Source organism: Ursus arctos, unplaced genomic scaffold (genome assembly GCF_023065955.2).
Source record: "Ursus arctos isolate Adak ecotype North America unplaced genomic scaffold, UrsArc2.0 scaffold_10, whole genome shotgun sequence".
NCBI classification, from domain to species: domain Eukaryota; kingdom Metazoa; phylum Chordata; class Mammalia; order Carnivora; family Ursidae; genus Ursus; species Ursus arctos.
In genome coordinates this window covers 62,020,144-62,039,077 of record NW_026622764.1, presented here as the reverse complement: position 1 = coordinate 62,039,077, position 18,934 = coordinate 62,020,144, and the positions used below count along the sequence as shown (strand labels likewise).

Here is an 18,934-nt window from a genome sequence, read left to right as displayed (position 1 = left end):
AACCCCACTCCTGAAGGACCCTCCCTCATGCCTAATCTCCTGCCAAAGGCCCCACCTCCTGATACCATCACCTTGAGGTTTGGTTTCAATACAGGCATTTTTCTGGGGGGACACAGACATTCAGTCCATAACCAGTGGAATTTGGACAGGGCTGAGGTGGTTGATTCTTCTGATCAACAGAAGTTGCTCCGTAGGACTCATCTGGAGGACTGCCCGGTGTGTGGATGTGGGACAAAGGTCAAAGCTGACTTTTCTTACAACTCTTGTCATTGGAGTGAACGATTTTAAGGCTGGACTCAACTGTGACTATCAGCAAGCAGGACTACTCATTGTCTGTCCAGTGTGGCAGCCTCAGGACAGTCACACTTCTTACATAGCATCCCAGGTTTCCCACAGAGCCCTAGGTGGAAGCTGCAAGGTGTCTGACAACTAAGCCTTGGGAGTTACAAAAAATCATTTCTGGTGCATTCTATTGGTCAGGCAGGTAGCCAAGGCAGGCTCTGACTCGAGAGAAGGATAATTAGATGGCACCCCAATTTGCAGCCCTCTTTCATCTATCACATCAAGCGTTTGGAGATGATGGATATAAGATAAGGATGACTCATTTTTAACATGACTAACTGGGAGGGACTCTTACTTGACAGAGATAACAGACGAAGGATCAGGCTTAAAGAGAAAGATAATGAAATCATCTTTGGATAATAAGAGTTTGAGAAAATGGTATAGATAATATTGATTTATATATTTAAATCACGATTAAATAACACTGGATTTTATAAAATGCATGCTCCTTTGGGACCTATTCTTTGTCTTTTTTCTCTCATCTCCACTTCTGCCACATCCCCTAACTTGTGATCCTTTCCTCAGCACTCCTCTGTTCCAAGCAGAGGACTTACTCTGGACTTACAGTGATAATCGAGTCAGACAAGACGATACTACGTAGACAGGGGAGGGAGACAGATAAAAAATAATTAAATACACAAATAAATAAAATGATTTTGGATTTTGTTAAGGGCCAAGAAGATAACAGCATTGCGATATGAAAGGAAACAACTAAGAATGGGGGAAGAGGATAGTAATTAGATTGGGTGTTCTGGAAGTCTTCACTGAGAAGGTGATAATCTGAGCTGAGATGTGATAAAGAAGCCGTCCACAGCAGGCAGAAGGAGAGGCTGGAGGAGGCCATGGGGAGGCAATGAGCACAGAGGACAACGAAGACCCTCTCCTTGCTCCTGCCTCCTGCCTTTTTTCCGCATCCATGATCTGTACGTGGCGTTTCTTCCTGGAATGCCTTTCTCTAACCGCTTTGCTTGGATGACTTCTAGTTTTCCACTGATGCTCAGTTAGGTCACCTTCTTCTCCAGGAAGGGTTAGGTGAGGTTAGGAACCATTTTCCAGGCCTTCTGGAAGGCAGCTCCTCCATAACTTCTGTGACCCGCACTGTGATAGCTGTTCACTTATTTGCCATTCCTAATAATCTGGTAGTTAGTTGTGGGTAAGACTATTGTCTTTGATTTGGGCGTCACGGGCGAGTAACAAATAGTAAGTGAGGACTAAATAAGGAAAGAAGAAAGGGAGGGAAGGAGGGACGAAAATGAGGGAAACATCAGGAGTGTCCTTATAAAAGGAGGTAGCATACCAAGTGTTAGTGAGATCTGGCTACAGTGATATTTTTAGTTCATAGTCAGCATTTTCTGCATTGTTAAGTATGTCAGTGCATACACACACGGACTTTATTTTATTATCTAAGCAAGAGTAAAATTCCAGGTTCTAGGATGCTTCTAGAAGAAATCCAAACTTGGCCTAGGGCTTGCTGTCATCTCATTTTGCTGCCCTTGGTTTTTGGCACAGAAGAGGCGCTCTGTAAGCATTTGTGGAATTAATTACAACTGGAGAGAGAAAGAGCATCTCTTGGCCAGAGCCCCCTAACTCCCTCCACTAGCTTCCTTGTGGGTTTACTGCCAACAGGACTTTCAGCTCCCACCCCCGCAGCAGGTAAAGAGGAGAACATGGCAAAAGAGTTTCTTGAGCAGCATGTCCCAGAGCCGCCTGGCAAAAATCATCGAGCTTGGAGAATGCCATGGAGAAAAATAATAGTATCTATCATTTAAAACTGAAGCAGTACTGAGCTGACACCTGGGGAACTCAAGTCCAGAGGAAGGTAAAAAGAAAACCATGCAGGAAGAAAGCCTTAGTTTTTTTCTGTGGCTGCCGAGGGCAAGCCACTGTGTGCTCCTAAAGCTGAAAGGAAAAAGGAAACCGAATGAGACACAAAGCACAAGAACATTGTCTTACCAGTTCGGTATTACCTAGAAGCAATCTGGACACTTACCACAGCTCCAGAATCACGAATCACCAAATTATAGCACAGGCATTAAAAAATCCCAGAGAGTTTTATTGCATGTTTGTTTCCAAGAAGTCAAACAAAACCCCCTCTATTTAGAAAACCTGTGACTATGCCTCATATGGTCAAAGGAAAATGAGGGGAAGGATAAGCTAAAAAGTTTCCTCTCTGATGCATAATTTATAAGGGATCTTGAGCAGGAGTTTATATCTCAAAGCCATCAAACATTTCTTGTGAACAGTGTTTCTGTTTTATAAATGTCCAAGACAATCTATCGGGCTTTTGTAATTTTTTTAGGAAACAATGCGAATTGGAATAAACTGTTCAATGGGTAATTTCAAAAACCGGTAATTCTTAATTTTGTTTAGTGATGAGAGACAGAGAAAATATGAGACATTAAATAACGACCCAGGAAAATTAACCCTCAAAAGTAAATGTGAATTTTGTGGAAGGAAACAGAAGAAATGGTTCTTCATCATTGACAAACTAAATGATTGGATCTGAACGATGGAAAACAGATGACCTTCTTGCTACCCTTGCTTGTCAATCATCACGGAGACAGAGATACCAGTTTCATACAGAAAAGTAATTCATATGAGGACTGAGAGAAGGGGTCCAATACACCGTGGATTTTTAAAGACATTATTATCAACTTAATGTTTTTAGTTTATATCTGTGGCAAATGAAAGCTACATCAGAGTGCTGCTAGTCCTGTGGGTATATGCATATTTCTCAGGTGAACAGAAGAGTCTACCTTTGAAAATAAATTGCCTAACCCTTTCCTTTTTGTACTTATTTAAAGAAGTATAAAATACAGAAACAAGTTTTGTATCTAATTCAAAGTTAAAGAAAGGGGGGGTAATCAGAAGGGGAAATGAAACATGAGAGACTATGGACTCTGAGAAACAAACTGAGGGCTTCAGAGAGGAGGGGTGTGGGGGAATGGGATAGGCCGGTGATGGGTAGTAAGGAGGGCACGTATTGCATGGTGCACTGGGTGTTATACACAACTAATGAATCACCGAACTTTACATCAAAAATCAGGGATGTACTGTATGGTGTCTAATGTAATATAATAAAAAATATTATTATAATAAAAAAAATAAAAATAAAAAATAAAATAAAAAAACTTAAAAAAAGTTAAAATTACTTTATGTTTTATAAGATATTAATTGATCCCCTTCTAATGAATGCAGTTTTAAAGGCTAAATTTATACAACATTTTGGACATATGCAATTTCATATTTAATTGTGGCAAAAAAACCCAATCAGTTTCAGATGCGAATCAGGAGAAAGTGGTTTCATGTCATTTAATTAGTTGTTTAAAAAAACACAAAGAGCAACTCACGGGGATTTGAATTCCAAGCTCTAAAAACCTAGTGTTAAATTAAATGCCTAATGACCTGTCACAATTCTGTCAGCTGAGCTGACAAGTCCTGAACAGGCATCTGCTTCATCCACGACACAGAAGCAGGTCCGGAAATGTTTGGTCCCTAGTGGGGGGCTGGGCTGAGGCATTAGGGAGTCTGTGATCCATGTGGCCTTTGCCTAGCAACAGCAGATGTGTGCACGCATGCCTGGAGGACGGAGAGGCAGAGGCCCAGAAATCAGTCAGTGAGCTTGCTCTGGAGAAGAGTGGGAGAGAAAATTAAGCTAGAGGAATGCTGCTTTTTATCACTTTTACAAGTCTCATAGCTATCTGTATCACTCAGTGTAGCCTCGTGTATTCAAATCTTATTGTATGCCTATTGTATTATCAGAGCTGCTGTGATATCAGTTCCCGATTCTGAGGTGTAGCAGGACAGCGGTATCAATGCTTAAAATATATTTAAAAATACAAGTCAGAAGAACAAATTCAAATCAAGGATGTATGAGTTACCTCTGACAGCCTATAACGGAAGCATTAGACTATGCACCACCTTAGGGGGTGGGATAAAACTTGCACGGTAAACATTTTTGATGAGAGTGTATGTTTTAATATAAATGGCTCAGAGTACTGATTATACCAATAGACTGTAAGAAGGATAAACTTATCTTTGATATTCAAAAGTGTAATGGGACCCATGAGTCTTGGATGCATATTCACTACAAATCTTAAAATGTTTAATGATGAAGCCAGCCCTTTTTGCTGCATCGTATACAACAGAAAGGTGTGTAGCATTTTCCTGTATGTGTTCGGTCTTTCATATTGGGAGTCAATAAGGGGATAAACAAAACAGTGACAATAATAGTGAGATTAATAATAATAGTTAGCTACTCTTTCATGGGTAAATATGCCAGGAAGTATGCTAGGCTCCGGACTTTCATTGTCTTGAAAAACAAAACAAAATATGAAACAAAAAAACCCTTTAGTGGTGCTATGGGCTCTGGACTGGAGGAGGTAAGACCAGAGGCAAGGAGTTCAGTTGGAGAAACAACACATGAAAAGAAATAAAAAGCAAAGTCAACATGTACAATAAAGCTGCCATAACAAGGGAAAACAACAATTAATTCTGACTTGGGAATAGGTTGAGGGAAGGCTTCCCAGAGACTGTGGTATTTGAGAAGAGATCTGAAAAACATAAATGTTTTCAAAACAGTTCAAAACAGAAGAGAGGAAAAGGAGAGAACATGGTAAATAATATCAAACTGAATTCAAATAAATAAATACATGTTAAATTAGTAAACCAAACTAAGGCGAAAGCACTATCAGTTTTATTTATATAAATGAGTCTCAAAGTTTTTTCAGTAGAAAGATCTCAGTTGTGGAGGGGAATACTGTCTGCAGTACCTTCTCTCATTTTTCTCCCTAAAAGTACTCTCTTTGCCATTCTTCTAGAATAGTTATTTGACATCCATGAGACAGTGTCTCTATAGTATGAGATATTTTTCCCTCCAAATTACCCATACTTTGACGTGGAATTTATCAGGCACAAGAAAATTATGAAAGGTGTATTTTAAATATCCCAGAGTTGAACAAAAGTGAAAAAGGCAGAAAACACCAGACTAAAAGAAAGCCAATGGTCAATAATAATAATAAAATGATAATAGTTGGTCAGCTTCGCTGCCTAGTTCATAGCGAAAGCAAAGCTTTGTGTGGCTGCAGACCAGCCATCAAAATCTACTGGATCTAAGAGGAGAAAGCCATTGTTTGCCAGTGCCATCCCAAGGTTCTGATACAACAGCTGGGAAGCAACATTATCATTGATTTCTCTGTGATTTATTTATTTTTAATTTTTAAAAAAATTTTTAATTTTTTTTTTTTTTTTGGTAGAGAGGGGTAGTGGTGCACCTGCGAGGGTTGGTAGTTTCCAAATAAAAAAATGCATACACAGAATGCTCTTTTTCCTCAATTGCTACCACAAGCACAAAATGGCATCTAACTAGGGATCTCCAAAAGGAGCTTCCCATGTTGATTTCAGGTAGCTAAAGAACATGAGTAGTACGCTTTATTCATTGTTATATGAAATTCACAGTAGACAAGTTCAAATTTAAACAGTCATATTGCTTCTTTTCAAACAGAATTTGAATTAAACATTTCTGTCATGATAAACTTATCAATAAAGAGTTTATAGAAAACAAACTTATGAGATAGAGGTAAGTCTAGCCCTAGGCAGTTTTTAGAAGACAAACTTCCTTTGTTTCTGCTCGGTGTATTATTTAACTGTTCCTCCCATTGCCCAACGCTTTTTTGATGCCCACACCTTCACCTCTCCTTCTCTCCCGCCAAGGGGATCCACTGGTTGGGGTAGGGCTATACCCTCTACGGTTCCCCTGTCCCCAAATCCAACCCTAAGGTCTCCCTTTCCTGAAAGTAGGTTTGGTTCTTGATTCTACATCAAGGAGTTTTGAATAAATCGAGAAACATAAAACCATAAGTCTTGAGAGCTTTGAAGATTCTGGAATATTTGAAAGCAACTAAGTTCACCATGCTATGGATGGCATCTGATTGACAGGATTCTCTTCACGTTTCTCTCATGTCTCCACGACAAGATAAACAAAAGATAAGAAAGGTATGAATCGTGGGGTGTTCAAATGTTGATTGTTCTCCTGCCTCTTTAATAACTCCATTAATTAATTTAAAAGACAGAACCCAGATTGGTATCAAAGTTTAAAGTTAATGTTGCAAAGCTGTTGACGTACCTTCACAAAAGGGAAAATTAAATTGAAAAAGATACACTGTTAACTATGTAGAGATTGTTTTTTTCTTTTCATTTTAATTTGGAGAGCTATAAAGAGATTGAACTGTATGCTTTCACACAAAATAATGTATTTCATTGCTTTCTACTATTATTCAAGATCTAGGCTTCTTTACTGTGGACTAGTAACTTCACAATGTGGCAGCCGTGTGTAACAAATTAGGTAAGGTCTTTGCTGTGAAAATATTGCAGCAATGCATCAGGCTCTGCAAATACATGTGCTGATGTAAGCGATTTTAACGGCCATAAACTCTGTATCTGCCAAAATTACACCAGGAACCAAGGGACAAGTTACTTGTTGAAGATATGTCTTCAGTCATGCCTCACCTTTATCTAATACACAGGAGGAGACTCAGTTCCAAGGGGGTGGGTGCTTGGTTCCATTTTTTTTTCCCAGTTTCCTCTGACACTATCATTTTGACGAGTAACACTAGAATGGGGAGCTGGCTTCTAGCCCTGGTGAAAGGGACTTTCCCTGCTCTCTTCTCAGAGTGAGACTAAAGAGATTACTCTTTGAAGAAAAAAAATAAAAGTGGGTTAAGAAAGAAAGGAAAAGGAGACTCTGCACTCTTTGAAATGCAAAAACTAAAAAAAATGTTAATGTCGAAATGCATGGCTTCATTATGAAGAAGCTGAGTCAAGAAATAAACTCACGTGCTCAGCTGAACTAGGCTAGGAGCTCCCGTTAGAGCAGATTTACCACATGTTCACCAGGATGACATCTAGGTGGAGGCAGTGGCGGTTACAGCAGGTTTTGTAGTTAAGTATTAATAAAAACAATAAAATCCTTCTGTCTGTGCCTATAAAAATATCCATGATATTACAGAAGTACCAGAATAAGTCTGTAATCAAGTCCCCGCAACATGAATTGTTTTAATATTTGAATTCGTAAGAAGGCTGTTAGTAGGTAATTAACCAAAACACTGCAATTAATCAGACAAAGAAATATGCAAGGAACCTTCCAGAATTAAGAGATTCTGTAACTTCATTCTGGTGCATTCATATTGAACACCTTCTATCTTTCAGTACTGAAGTATGACTGGTACATATGACAGATATGTTCCTGACACTCATACCCAGAGGAGAAGAGTGAAATGTAACAACACAATGCAAAATAGAATGTGTGGAAGGAGGGCATTTATCCCAGAGACTGTATGGGGGGGGACTGCTTCATGGAATCTCCCTGTCAGAGGGGAGACCTGAGATGAGTTTGAAAGAGTGAGTGGGACTTAGTGTGAAGATTAATAAGAAGGCATTCCAAAAACATAGGAAATGGACCAAAGACAAACCACAAACACTTTTAAACTAAAACTGAGAAAACTTGTGGTAAAAAGACACAAGGCAAGACATTTATGCTAACGCAGAGTTTCATTTAAGACACATGATCTTACTAGAAAATCTTACATCAAATATTCCGAAGTCAGTAACTTCTGAATAATTTAGGAATATGTTTCATAAAACATGACCTATGATTTCAAAGAATTTATACAGGTAAAACCTTATTCTTGATTTAATAATGCTATTAGTCATCCAGGGTTACTTTGCTTTGGAAAAACTGTTCAACTCAAGGGAAATGTGCTCTTCAATACTGAATGAAAGATACTCTAGAACAACTCTGTAAGAATTTTAATTTTTTTCTCCATTATCATTTCAAAAGATAAAACGAGAAAATGCAAATGCAGTGTCTTTTTAAAAAATGTATCTTTTAAAAGATATTACTAATTCTTTTTTTCTTGCTACATGTGATGGTGTTTTTAGCCATCCTTCATCCTGTTGCATCATTAAGGATGATCAGCTTCCAGTTCCACAGCTTCATATTCACAAAAGGTACAAGCATCTTGAAAGAAGTCTTACAAATGATCAAACACTTTCTATAGCTTTGCCTCTGACACTTCTAAGGACTCAATTTGTGGCTTTTTGTTGAATAGGCTCTGAAGTTAAGCATGCTTTGTATATTCCTGAAATATACAAAAGAACCTAAGCAACAACAACAAAAAAATGCTTAGTAGGAATGAACATTTTTAGTGGTTCAGAAACAAAACTGAGAACCACATAGATTTAACATTTTATTGTCTCCCTGTAATAGACTATAAGCTGTAGGGCAGAGCCACAGCACCATGGAGTCCTACGTGCCCTGAGCATCTCCTGGCATGGGCTTGGTAAAATACATGTTCAAAGAGTTAATGAATGAAGAAATGAATGAATGAATAGAATGTGTAAAAATGATTTTTGGGTAAAAATATACTCATCTGTTAATATGTAAGAAATTCGTACTAAAATTTTTTGCCTTGGACAACCTTTTAACAAGAATTTAGCAGCTTCATCTGATTAAATGTCACTGGGGTAAGACTCAAGAAACATGTTGTTCCAGTGCTTTCATAAAAATCACTGTGGCCAAAGACAAAGTTAAATCAGTTATGATATCAGGACCAAAATGAAGGTAGGCATTAAATAGAGCTAGGTTGGTTCACTAACTGCAGAGTGAACAAAAATGCAACAGGTGAGCACAGCCGTTGCTGCTATTGTGTTCTCTTTCATTTTGTGGATTTCACATCCTGGGAATTTCATCTCAATCACCATCCACAGGATAACATCAAACCTGAACAGATACATCACAGGAGAAGACCTTTGTAATTACAGTGTTAATCCCTTAAATCTCTCTCCCCACAGAAAACTAAAGAAAGAAAAGCAGAATACTGGGTTAATAATAGATACTTGAGAAGAACTAGCTCAAATTCTGAGGCCACATCAACATCTTACCTTATTTTATCTGTTGTTCTTCTTCCTCTTCTTTTTTTTTTTTAGATTTTTTATTTTTAAGTAATCTCTACACCCAACATGGGGCTCGAACTCACAACCTGAGGTCAAGAGTCACATGCTCCACGGATCGAGCCAGCCACGTGCCCCTCATTTTATCAGTTCTAATACATGCTATTACTTTTAAATGTCACATTTAGTACACAAAAATCTCCAATCAAGTGAAGTTTTTCATCAATTTCTTGGAGTTGTATATTAAAATTATTCTAGTTAAAATATCAGGTCCCTGAGCCCTAAACACAAGAACCTAAAAAAAAAAAAATGAGTTGATACTGTTGACATGGTTCAAACTAACATGTGTGATTTTGGAATCAGAGGGAATGCACACAAAAGGAGCTGCTTCTTTCATTGTTAGGGGAAAAGATCATTTCAACTAGTTTCAGACTCCCGTGACAACTGGCCAAAGGACTACAGGAAAAACTTGAGGAAGTAAATTCAGTTATCTCGAACCTTAAATATTTAGTAAGTAGTAACAGACAAAGCAGCCAAGGCTAATGTGGAATAATCAGGGCTGACTTCAAAAAAACTGAATACATTTTTTTTTTCAGAAGTCTTTATTCTTTTTCATCTTACATTATATAGTTTTCTCCAACTGATTTTCTAGAATAGATAATTACTATAATTCAAGAGTGAACACAGAACCAATATTTTTCTGAAGATGGAAGCAAAGAGATTTTTGAGAACTCACTTAGCAATGGAAACAAAAACAATTATGCTAGGTGACAAGTATGACAGATCTGAGTTTTCTTTACTTAATATTCAAATCCATGGAAATTTCATGAGAAATTTCTAACTCTTCTGCAACTGATTTCTTTAAGTTCTTATTCCTGACCAATCAAGAGACTAAGCCAGACCTGAGAGAAGTTTCAGTACTTTCATCTGCTGTTGGACTAGGAGCTTTTCCTCTATTAATAATTTCTAATAATGTCTTTTATAACATAAGGACTTATAATTTACTAAGGGCCTTCACACACATCCACACATTTTATACTTCCTACAAATCTTTGAGGAATATATTTTATATGTATAAATAAATGTATATAATAAAATATTATGAATATTAGATGCATTAAGCAGATGAGAAAACCAAATCTCAAAAGAGATCTGAAAAGTAACAAGGCCCTCTAAAGTAGCAAGAGTTATAAATGGCAGAAGCAGAACTTTCAGTGTGGAGATTCTAAAATTCATCAGTTTTTCCCATTATACTACAGTAAACGTGTACCTTTTGACGCATTGGCCAAATGCCATCACCAATTTTTACACCATTTCTTACCATTCGTCAGTGAGTTTCGTAATTACTAATCTGGCAAAGAATACATATCATCCACTTACAGTTAAGTAGATAAAGCTCTAAAACCCAAACTTAATTTTAATTGAGTACCTGCTGACGTCACTGAGATTAAATCCTACGGCATTTTGATAAAAAGGTCTGGCAACACTCACCTCTTTTTGACGGTACTTTATGGCCAGTTTGAGTCTCGCGAGATCATTTCCACTCTGTTCCTCTATGAGACTACTGTCATCTCTGTAATTGAGAATGATTTCCAGTTCTCTGGAACTCCTTGTCTGATCCAGTAGGTCCTTAGCAAACTGTTTGCACTGTCGGGACAGCTCCTCGTACTCCGACTTGAACTCGTTTTCCACCTTACTCAGCTCCTGCAGCTCCCAACTTAGCTGAAAGGCTGTGAGGAAAGGGTCTTCACTGGACAGTGCGATGAGAGAGGGGCTGGCCAAGGCCTTGTAGATGTTAAGTCTGGAGCGTGAGTGCCGGAGGCTGTCCACGTCCGAGCTGGAGACGCATTCCACACAGTTACAGCGGACCTCGTGGGGTCTGGGCACCGAGACTCCTTTCTGAACTAGAAGCTTGATTATCTCATAATTATTTGTATGCGCTGCCAAAATGATTGGTGTAATGTCTGGAGTGAATTCAGAGAACTGCTTATCAAGGAGTATGGGAGGCACCTAGAAAAAAGAAGAAAGCAGAGGTGATGAATATTTATTCATTTGTTCAAGCCTGTGAATTTCAAACAGCATGCTATAGCAACGCTGAACGAAGTTCGTAAATCTTTTGCCAGGCTTTTTTGCAGGAGAGATGGCTTTTTTTTTTTTCCCTTAATTCTGCTAAAGACAAAAGAAAATTAGTGAAAAAAAAGAACTTCCCAATATAATGACACATTATTCTTATTATATTTGTTTAATCCGACTTTTGACATTTTATGAAATCTTAAAATAAGTGGCTATGGGAAGTCTTTAGGTGATAAAAGACTTTCTTGCTCCCAACTTATTTTCTGACTGTCAATCTCTGCTTTTCTTCCCGGGAGGTGTGGACTCCCTAAATAATCAAGAAATACACTGAATAATAGTTAATGATTTGTTTTAAACCCAAGCTTTTCCTCTGCAATAGAAGTTTTTCAGTTCTTCAATTGCTTTGTATGTTTGTTTGTTTGTTGTTTTATCTTCTGCATTCCTGAAACCAAACCAGTGATTAAAGGTGTGGCAGCAGAAGGTAAGAAGGCTTGCCTCATGCCTCATCTATCACTTTCTGGTATATTTTCCAGATAACCATAAGTGCATCGCCATTTCATCAGAAATAAACAAATGCTTCCCAATGAATCAGGTCACCGGTGTGTTTATGCATTTCCTTTGGGTTTTACTCTAGGAATGGTAATAATGAAAATCCTATAATAGGCACTATTAGTCAGCATCTGTTAGGTACATTAACTCACTATTATTCACATTTGATAGATGTGATCCTTCCGTGCGTAAGTGCAAGACCTGCTATTTGAACCCAGGTGCACCTGACACCCGAGCCTGTGTGTATTCTACCACACCATATGGCTTTACAATTTTTGGTTTAATAGTTCTTCCTGCTGGCATAAAGCGGCATCTATGAAAATAAATGCGGTGTAAGGATAAGTTAAAAAAGCATGGCAGAAAAAATGACAACCCATGTACTGCATAAAATACACTGTAACATATAAAGGAAACCATAAAAGGATCAAAAGCGAAACAACTATGTGGAGAAAAACAAAACTTCTATGAAACTTTAATTAAACTACTTTTAAGTAGAGGTATAATCTTTACATGAGAATAATTAAGCCTGTGTGCTTCTAATTTATTTGGCCATTTAGAATATCTATTTGTTTTATAAGAAACACTCTACACAGAATAACGAGATGTAGTTATATGTTTAAAGGTTATTTAAAATATATGCAATCAGTTGATAAAGATAGTACCGACTAATTATAAAATTAGGGACAGCACTGTTGAGGCAGCACTATATGTTCCAGCAGGGTCTCTACATATTTCGTCACTACATACTTCGTTGCTTTTTTTTTTTTTAAGATTTTATTTATTTATTTGACACAGAGAGAGAGACAGCCAGCGAGAGAGGGAACACAATAGGGGGAGTGGGAGAGGAAGAAGCAGGCTCCCAGCGGAGGAGCCCGATGTGGGGCTTGATCCCAGAACGCCGGGATCACACCCGGAGCCGAAGGCAGACGCCCAATGACTGCGCCACCCAGGCGTCCCCATACTTCATTGCTTTTTAAGTAAATAGCTTTCATTCTCAATTTAACTATGTATTTATTACAAGAAGAAAAATGTCATTATTTAAAACTAAAAGAGAAGTAATCTTTATACTTCAAGTTTTATCTATGGCAGACATGAGGAAAAACAAAAAGAAGTAAGTAAATAAGTTCTTATGTTACATGTATATTTAAGTGGTAGTTGCAATATGAAGGGGCTTTCTGGATTCAATAGAATTTCATTCTAGATTTCCAGAGTTTTTAAAAGCTATCAATAATTTCACATTTATTAACCGTAAAATGCAACGTTGGAGAATATTTCAGCAAAATTTTATGAAAACATAAGTATAATATGACCATATTAAAAAACATTCATATTTCAGAAGAATGCCAGTGTTACAGAGAGAGATGGCATAATAGCTGATAAAATTTGTGAGAATCTACCAAGAATAAATATTCTGTTTATGAGTTTTAATATTCAATAACTCATTGGGAGTTTTTAATTTTTAAATATATGGACATCTTTAATTTTATCTTTTATAAAAGGAATTTATTTTAGAAAATAATTTTTGAATGAAACTTTTTTTTTAAAGGTTTTATTTATTTGACAGAGAGAGAGTGCAGAAGAATGGGGAGCAACAGGCAGGAGAGGGAGAAGCATGTTCCCCGCTGAGCAGGGAGCCCAATGCGGGGCTCAATCCCAGGACCCTGGGATCATGACCTGAGCCAAAGGCAGACACTTAACCAACTGAGCCACCCAGGCACCCTTGAATGAAGCTGTTTTATAAGACTACCAATACAGTAATAGTTTATTGGTCAATAAATATTTTTAAAATTATGTAATTTTTAACTATCTTAGAGTTTCCTCTTACTCTAAAATGTGTTCTAAATTCAACAATACATTATATGTTGTCTTTACCATTAATTGCTTGATGCTCAGCTGGTCAGGGACCACTAGACACTGGGAACTGTTGGGCCTTAGGTGTCCTTCATGCAGGAATCCGCGGGGTCTCTGACCAGCCAGCCAGGCAGGCACATGTCCGTGTTTATATGTGTCCTACAGACAGGCTCTGGGATTTCTCCCATTCCATTAAGAAAAATAGTAGTAAAACAAAAACGCTTTAAAAAAATTGCCTGCTATTGAGTACTAATTACATGCCCGTACCAATGATTACATTGTGTTTGAAAACTGGGGGTTATCTTACTCTATTATCACTCCTACATTTACTAGCTTGTATTCCTCTATATTTAAAACTATGCCCTCTTCTCCTTTTTATTACTGAGTATTCCTAGGGACCCATGAATGCTTCCTTTATTTTATTTAATATATAGTTACTGAGTATTCCTAGGGACCCATGAATTCTTCCTTTATTTTATTTAATATATAGTGATTAATTGCAATAATCATTCACTTTGAACTTACTGAGGTATAACATACATTCATTAAAATGCACAGCTGTTAATGTGATGCTTGATGTATTTTTAAAATGTGTATGCACCTGTGCAACACAGCACAGGTAATAATCCAGAAGGTGGACTGCACCTCACGAACCTTCCTCTTGTCACCTCCCAGCTGTTACATTTTGTAATCACAAACCTAAACGCTATTGCCAGAAATCACTTTCACACACTTGCTTACTTCATATAAATGAATCATGAAGTATGTACTTTTTACGTCTAGCTTTCTTTGGGCAACAGTATCTCTTTGAAGTACATTAATATTGTTAGAAGCCAATCTTTCTTGTAATTTCACCTCTACATAATATTTTGATCAATGAATATAGCACAATTTATTTAATATTCTCTTGTTGATAACATTTGTGTGATTTCCAGTTTCCATTTGTGGCTAAGAATATTGCTCCTATACACATTTTTACCCATGTCTGCTAATACATATCTAAGAATGCAATTTCTGGGTCAAATAGTTTTCTTAAGCAGTTACAGCAATTTTCGTGACTATCACAAATTATACTTGGTATTGCCAATTATCTACCTATCAGTCTATGTATCTACCTATTTGTTTATGTCATTATGTCAAGAAATCATTTTTAATTTTTAATTTATTATTTATTATCAAGGATGGGTGTTGAATTTGCTTAAGGCCTTTTCCATTTCTATGGAGATAATTATATAAGTGTTCCCCTTACTCCTAAAAATGTAGCAAATGAAATTAATGAATTTCTTAATATTGAAACACCCTGGCTTTCCCGAAATAAATTCCATTTGGTCAAATGTGTAATATTTTTAGTATGACTAATTTTTTTATTTAGATTTTTTGGTACCAATATTCATAAGAGAGATTGATTTATAATCTTTACTATGTTGTCTTCACCAAATTTTGGTATGAATACTGTGCTTGCTTCTGCCTTTGGAATGCAGGGCGATGTGCCATTCAGGTCTCTCTTCACGAGAGCCCTGACTGCCTACCTGTAAGACTGCACCGCATTTACAGCCTCCAGCTGTCCACCGCTTCCGGTTCTTCCTCAATTTTGGAGCCCAGGACAATGACTGAACAAGTAGGCTAGACAAGGGCCTAGCTATTTCCACCCAGCATGGGACACCTCTAGTAGATAATTTTCCTCTGAGTTCCCCTTACACTGGCTTCCCCTTCTTAATCCTGCTTCCTTTCTTTTTACTTTCAAAATGTGATTTTCCAATAAATCTTTTACAATCATCTCATTTTATCTGCCTCTTGGGGAGCCTGGGTGGCTTAGTTGCTTAAATGTCTGCCTTTGGCTCAGGTTATGATCCTGGGGCTCTCATGATCCTGGGGTCCTGGTATCTACCCTCACATTGGGCTCCCTGCTCAGCAGAGTGTCTGCTTCTCCCTCTCTGTCTCTTCTGCCCCCCTGCTCATGTTCTCTCTCTCTCTCTCTCTCTCTCAAATAAATGAATAAAAAAAAAATCTTTATCCTGCTTCTTGAAGAATCCAAAATGTGACTGATCCGTTTTCCATACTGTGGGGGAAAAAAATAAGTAGCACTGAAATTATTTGATCTTTGAAAGTTCAAAATTCTCCTGTGAAACCCATAAGCGCCTGCTATTCTTTGATGGGATAGTTATTCAGTAAATTTTCTTATTTACTGCATAATAATTAGCTTGGCTTTTCTATCAATAATGGGGTCAGTTAGTATAAACTGCATTTTTCTGGGAAGTTATTCAGTTCATCTGGGTTTTTCTAGACAAGACAGTTTTAAATGTGCAAGGATTCAGGAAATGCTATGCTCACAATGTCCCTCCTGAGGAATCTACCGTGGGACGAGATGATGGGGAACTGAGGGAAGGGCAAATGCTGGGGGCTAAATGTATGTAATAGTTAATCAAAGATCAATATAAAGTTATGAAAATGTAAATTTTTAAATGTTCTGGAAAGGAAAAAAAGAACGAGAGAGAGACTGAGAGGAAGAAAGGTGTGGAGCAAAAAGCTCTCTACTTAACCAGCTAATAGAACAGAAGCCTTGGTAAAGCAAAAGGGGGACATGAAGGTTTTATAAAAGGTATTAATATAAAATACAAACGAGAAAATACAGGTCTTGAGTACCTTCAATTCTTCCCCTCCACTATTGCAAAGATAAATTTTCTAAAATATTAATCTTTCAGACAGTTCCCTTTCTTAAAATACTGCTATGGCTTATAACTACTTTGATTTAATAATTCACTCATACATCAATCAACAAATATGTATTGACTCTGTTGTTTACATTAGACTCTGAGAAATTAAGAAAAATGAAGCTGAAACAGTCCACGTCCTCAAACAGATGATTGCCATACTTGACACATTTGCAGATCTCTCAACAATCTGAATCAAATGTTTACTAACTTACTATAAATCCAACACCATAGTAAGTACCATGTGAAATACTCAGAAAAATAGGAAACAAATGTTTGCAACGTCCCATCAGATGCTCAGCAAGTTTTGAATGTTTTGAAAATTTTCCAAGTACCCGCCAAAATCTCAGGGTAATGTTTCTGCTTTATATTCTTTATATTGGACCAGCAGAGTTAAAATAAACTATGAACTGTAAAACTATGTTGTAGACGTAAGAATTATTTGGCAACTTTTATTCAGTATTAACAAGAATTTAGTACTCTGCAACATTTTACTTTCCTTAACACGTAGCAAATATATCGGGAACAGAGAAGTGCAGATTTAAATGGTTCTTTTAGAAATGTTAGAATATTTGGGCTGATAGTCTTTTTTCTACTTAGCAAAGTGCCTAACGGTATGTGTTTCATACTATGATACTAGTTGTAAGTGGTTGCCATTTCATGGGTGACGTCATGGAATCAGATCTCTGAGCTTTCCAATGGGTAACTGAAACCAGCTCTGATGGCAAAGGAACCAATTGCAGCCAATCACAGAAGTTGAGAGACAATGAAAGGTAAAACAGGCCCCACAGGTTTTTGCTCTTGCAGCTCAGACATTTATCAGTTGATTCAACTTTGCTATCTATTAAATACTCAGACATTTTTACAAGTATGAAATATAAGGCATTGGATCTCAGAAACCTTTAGAAAATCCAGAAAATGAGCTTGCTCTCCCTTTCGCATACTTCATTTCCAAACCAGTCTATTTTCTGTCCCCATATCTTTTCTTTGCTTTATTCAGTAACTTCAACATGTAACTAACTCTCTCTCTCTCTCTCCTTTTGTGGTTCCAATGTTACAGGTGAAGAGCATACCTCCCAACATTAAAATAAATAAATAGGTCACTGTAGGTATTTAGTACCTATTATCTACACATGATTTTGGTAGAAAGTTTTTTTTTTTTCAAAAAAAAATTTTTTTAATTTGTCATTTGACATATTTAAGGACAGATGTGAATGTCATGAGCATAACCCTGTAGATGAAAATCATACCACACTTGACGTTCAGCCGAAGTAAAATCTATAGCATACAAGCATTACATCCAGGCAAACATACATGCATAAAAATACATACTCAAATCACTAATAAAGAAATAACACACATGCATGCCATTTTTTAAAATCTAAATTCAAGTGGTTGAATGACATATTTCACCCCATAATCTACAACAAAGTAGAACATGCAATTAAAAGAAGATCCTAAAACCAAGTGAATGTTTTTTGTATTGCAGAATGGAAGGTTGCTCTGGCTTTTCTTTGTCAAAGCTTTATGAATGAATATTTGTTCAATGGTTTTTTTGTCAACCTTACCATAACATTAGTTACATTATTAACAGAATCATTTTCATGCCACATCACATTAAAAGTGATGAATACACAAAGAATGTATTAACTTGTAAATAGATCGCTTTTCTGAAATTTATTCAAAATCTTCACCTTAAAGTGATTCAGCACCAATCTGAGACATATAAAGTCTAGAGTGTGACAGTCTACCCAAATGCAGAAATGTCTCTTTGCCACTAAGCTAGACATTTTTGAACCAATAATACTGAAATATAAATACCTAGGAGAGAAATTCATCCTGGAGTAACATTCATCCAATTTAAGAGTACTTATTTCCTTAAATTCAGTATTTCTTATAGTGGGTTGTATAAATTGAATAGAAGAAATTTACTTGTATAGTATTATTTAGTGTGTCCTAAATTACTGACTAAATAGATCCACATTCTATTCTAGCTCTACCCTTAATTAGTTAATTATCTTGTGAATTCCTCCTAATATCTCTGCTATATGAAAAACAATATCCTGTTACATGAAATTTCTATGATTAATCACTTTTTAAATATTCCAGTGGATGGCACAATAATAGAAAATTTATGAGGTTTTTTTTAAAGTATTTCAATAAAAATTTGTTGAATTCTTTGGTATCATCTTCCTTTTAACATCAATATTTTTTATCTAATGTATCAAAACCTTCATTTTTTAAAACTCGGATTATAAATATTTAATTTATCTTTTTCCTATACTCAGTCTAACTCAAACCAACATAAGGGAGTTTCAACTCAGAGTTATGTTTAAAAATTGATTAAATATCAGTTATTTAGAATTTGAAATTTTCACACACACACCCGCATGCACAAAAACCAAGTAGTTGTCCTATGAATAAATACATGAATGAATGAAGAGACAGACAGATGAACA

The 18,934-nt window shown here is 36.7% G+C and overlaps 1 protein-coding gene across 1 annotated transcript in view; it reads right to left on the bottom strand.

The window, feature by feature from the left end:
- Positions 1–18,934, bottom strand: part of TRPC4 (transient receptor potential cation channel subfamily C member 4) — a 142,227-nt gene that overhangs the window by 94,913 nt on the left and 28,380 nt on the right. Inside the window, exon 2 of the mRNA XM_026493170.4 lies at positions 10,783–11,301. Within this exon, the coding sequence (XP_026348955.1) occupies positions 10,783–11,301 (519 nt within the window). The remainder of the gene's footprint in view (positions 1–10,782; positions 11,302–18,934) is intronic.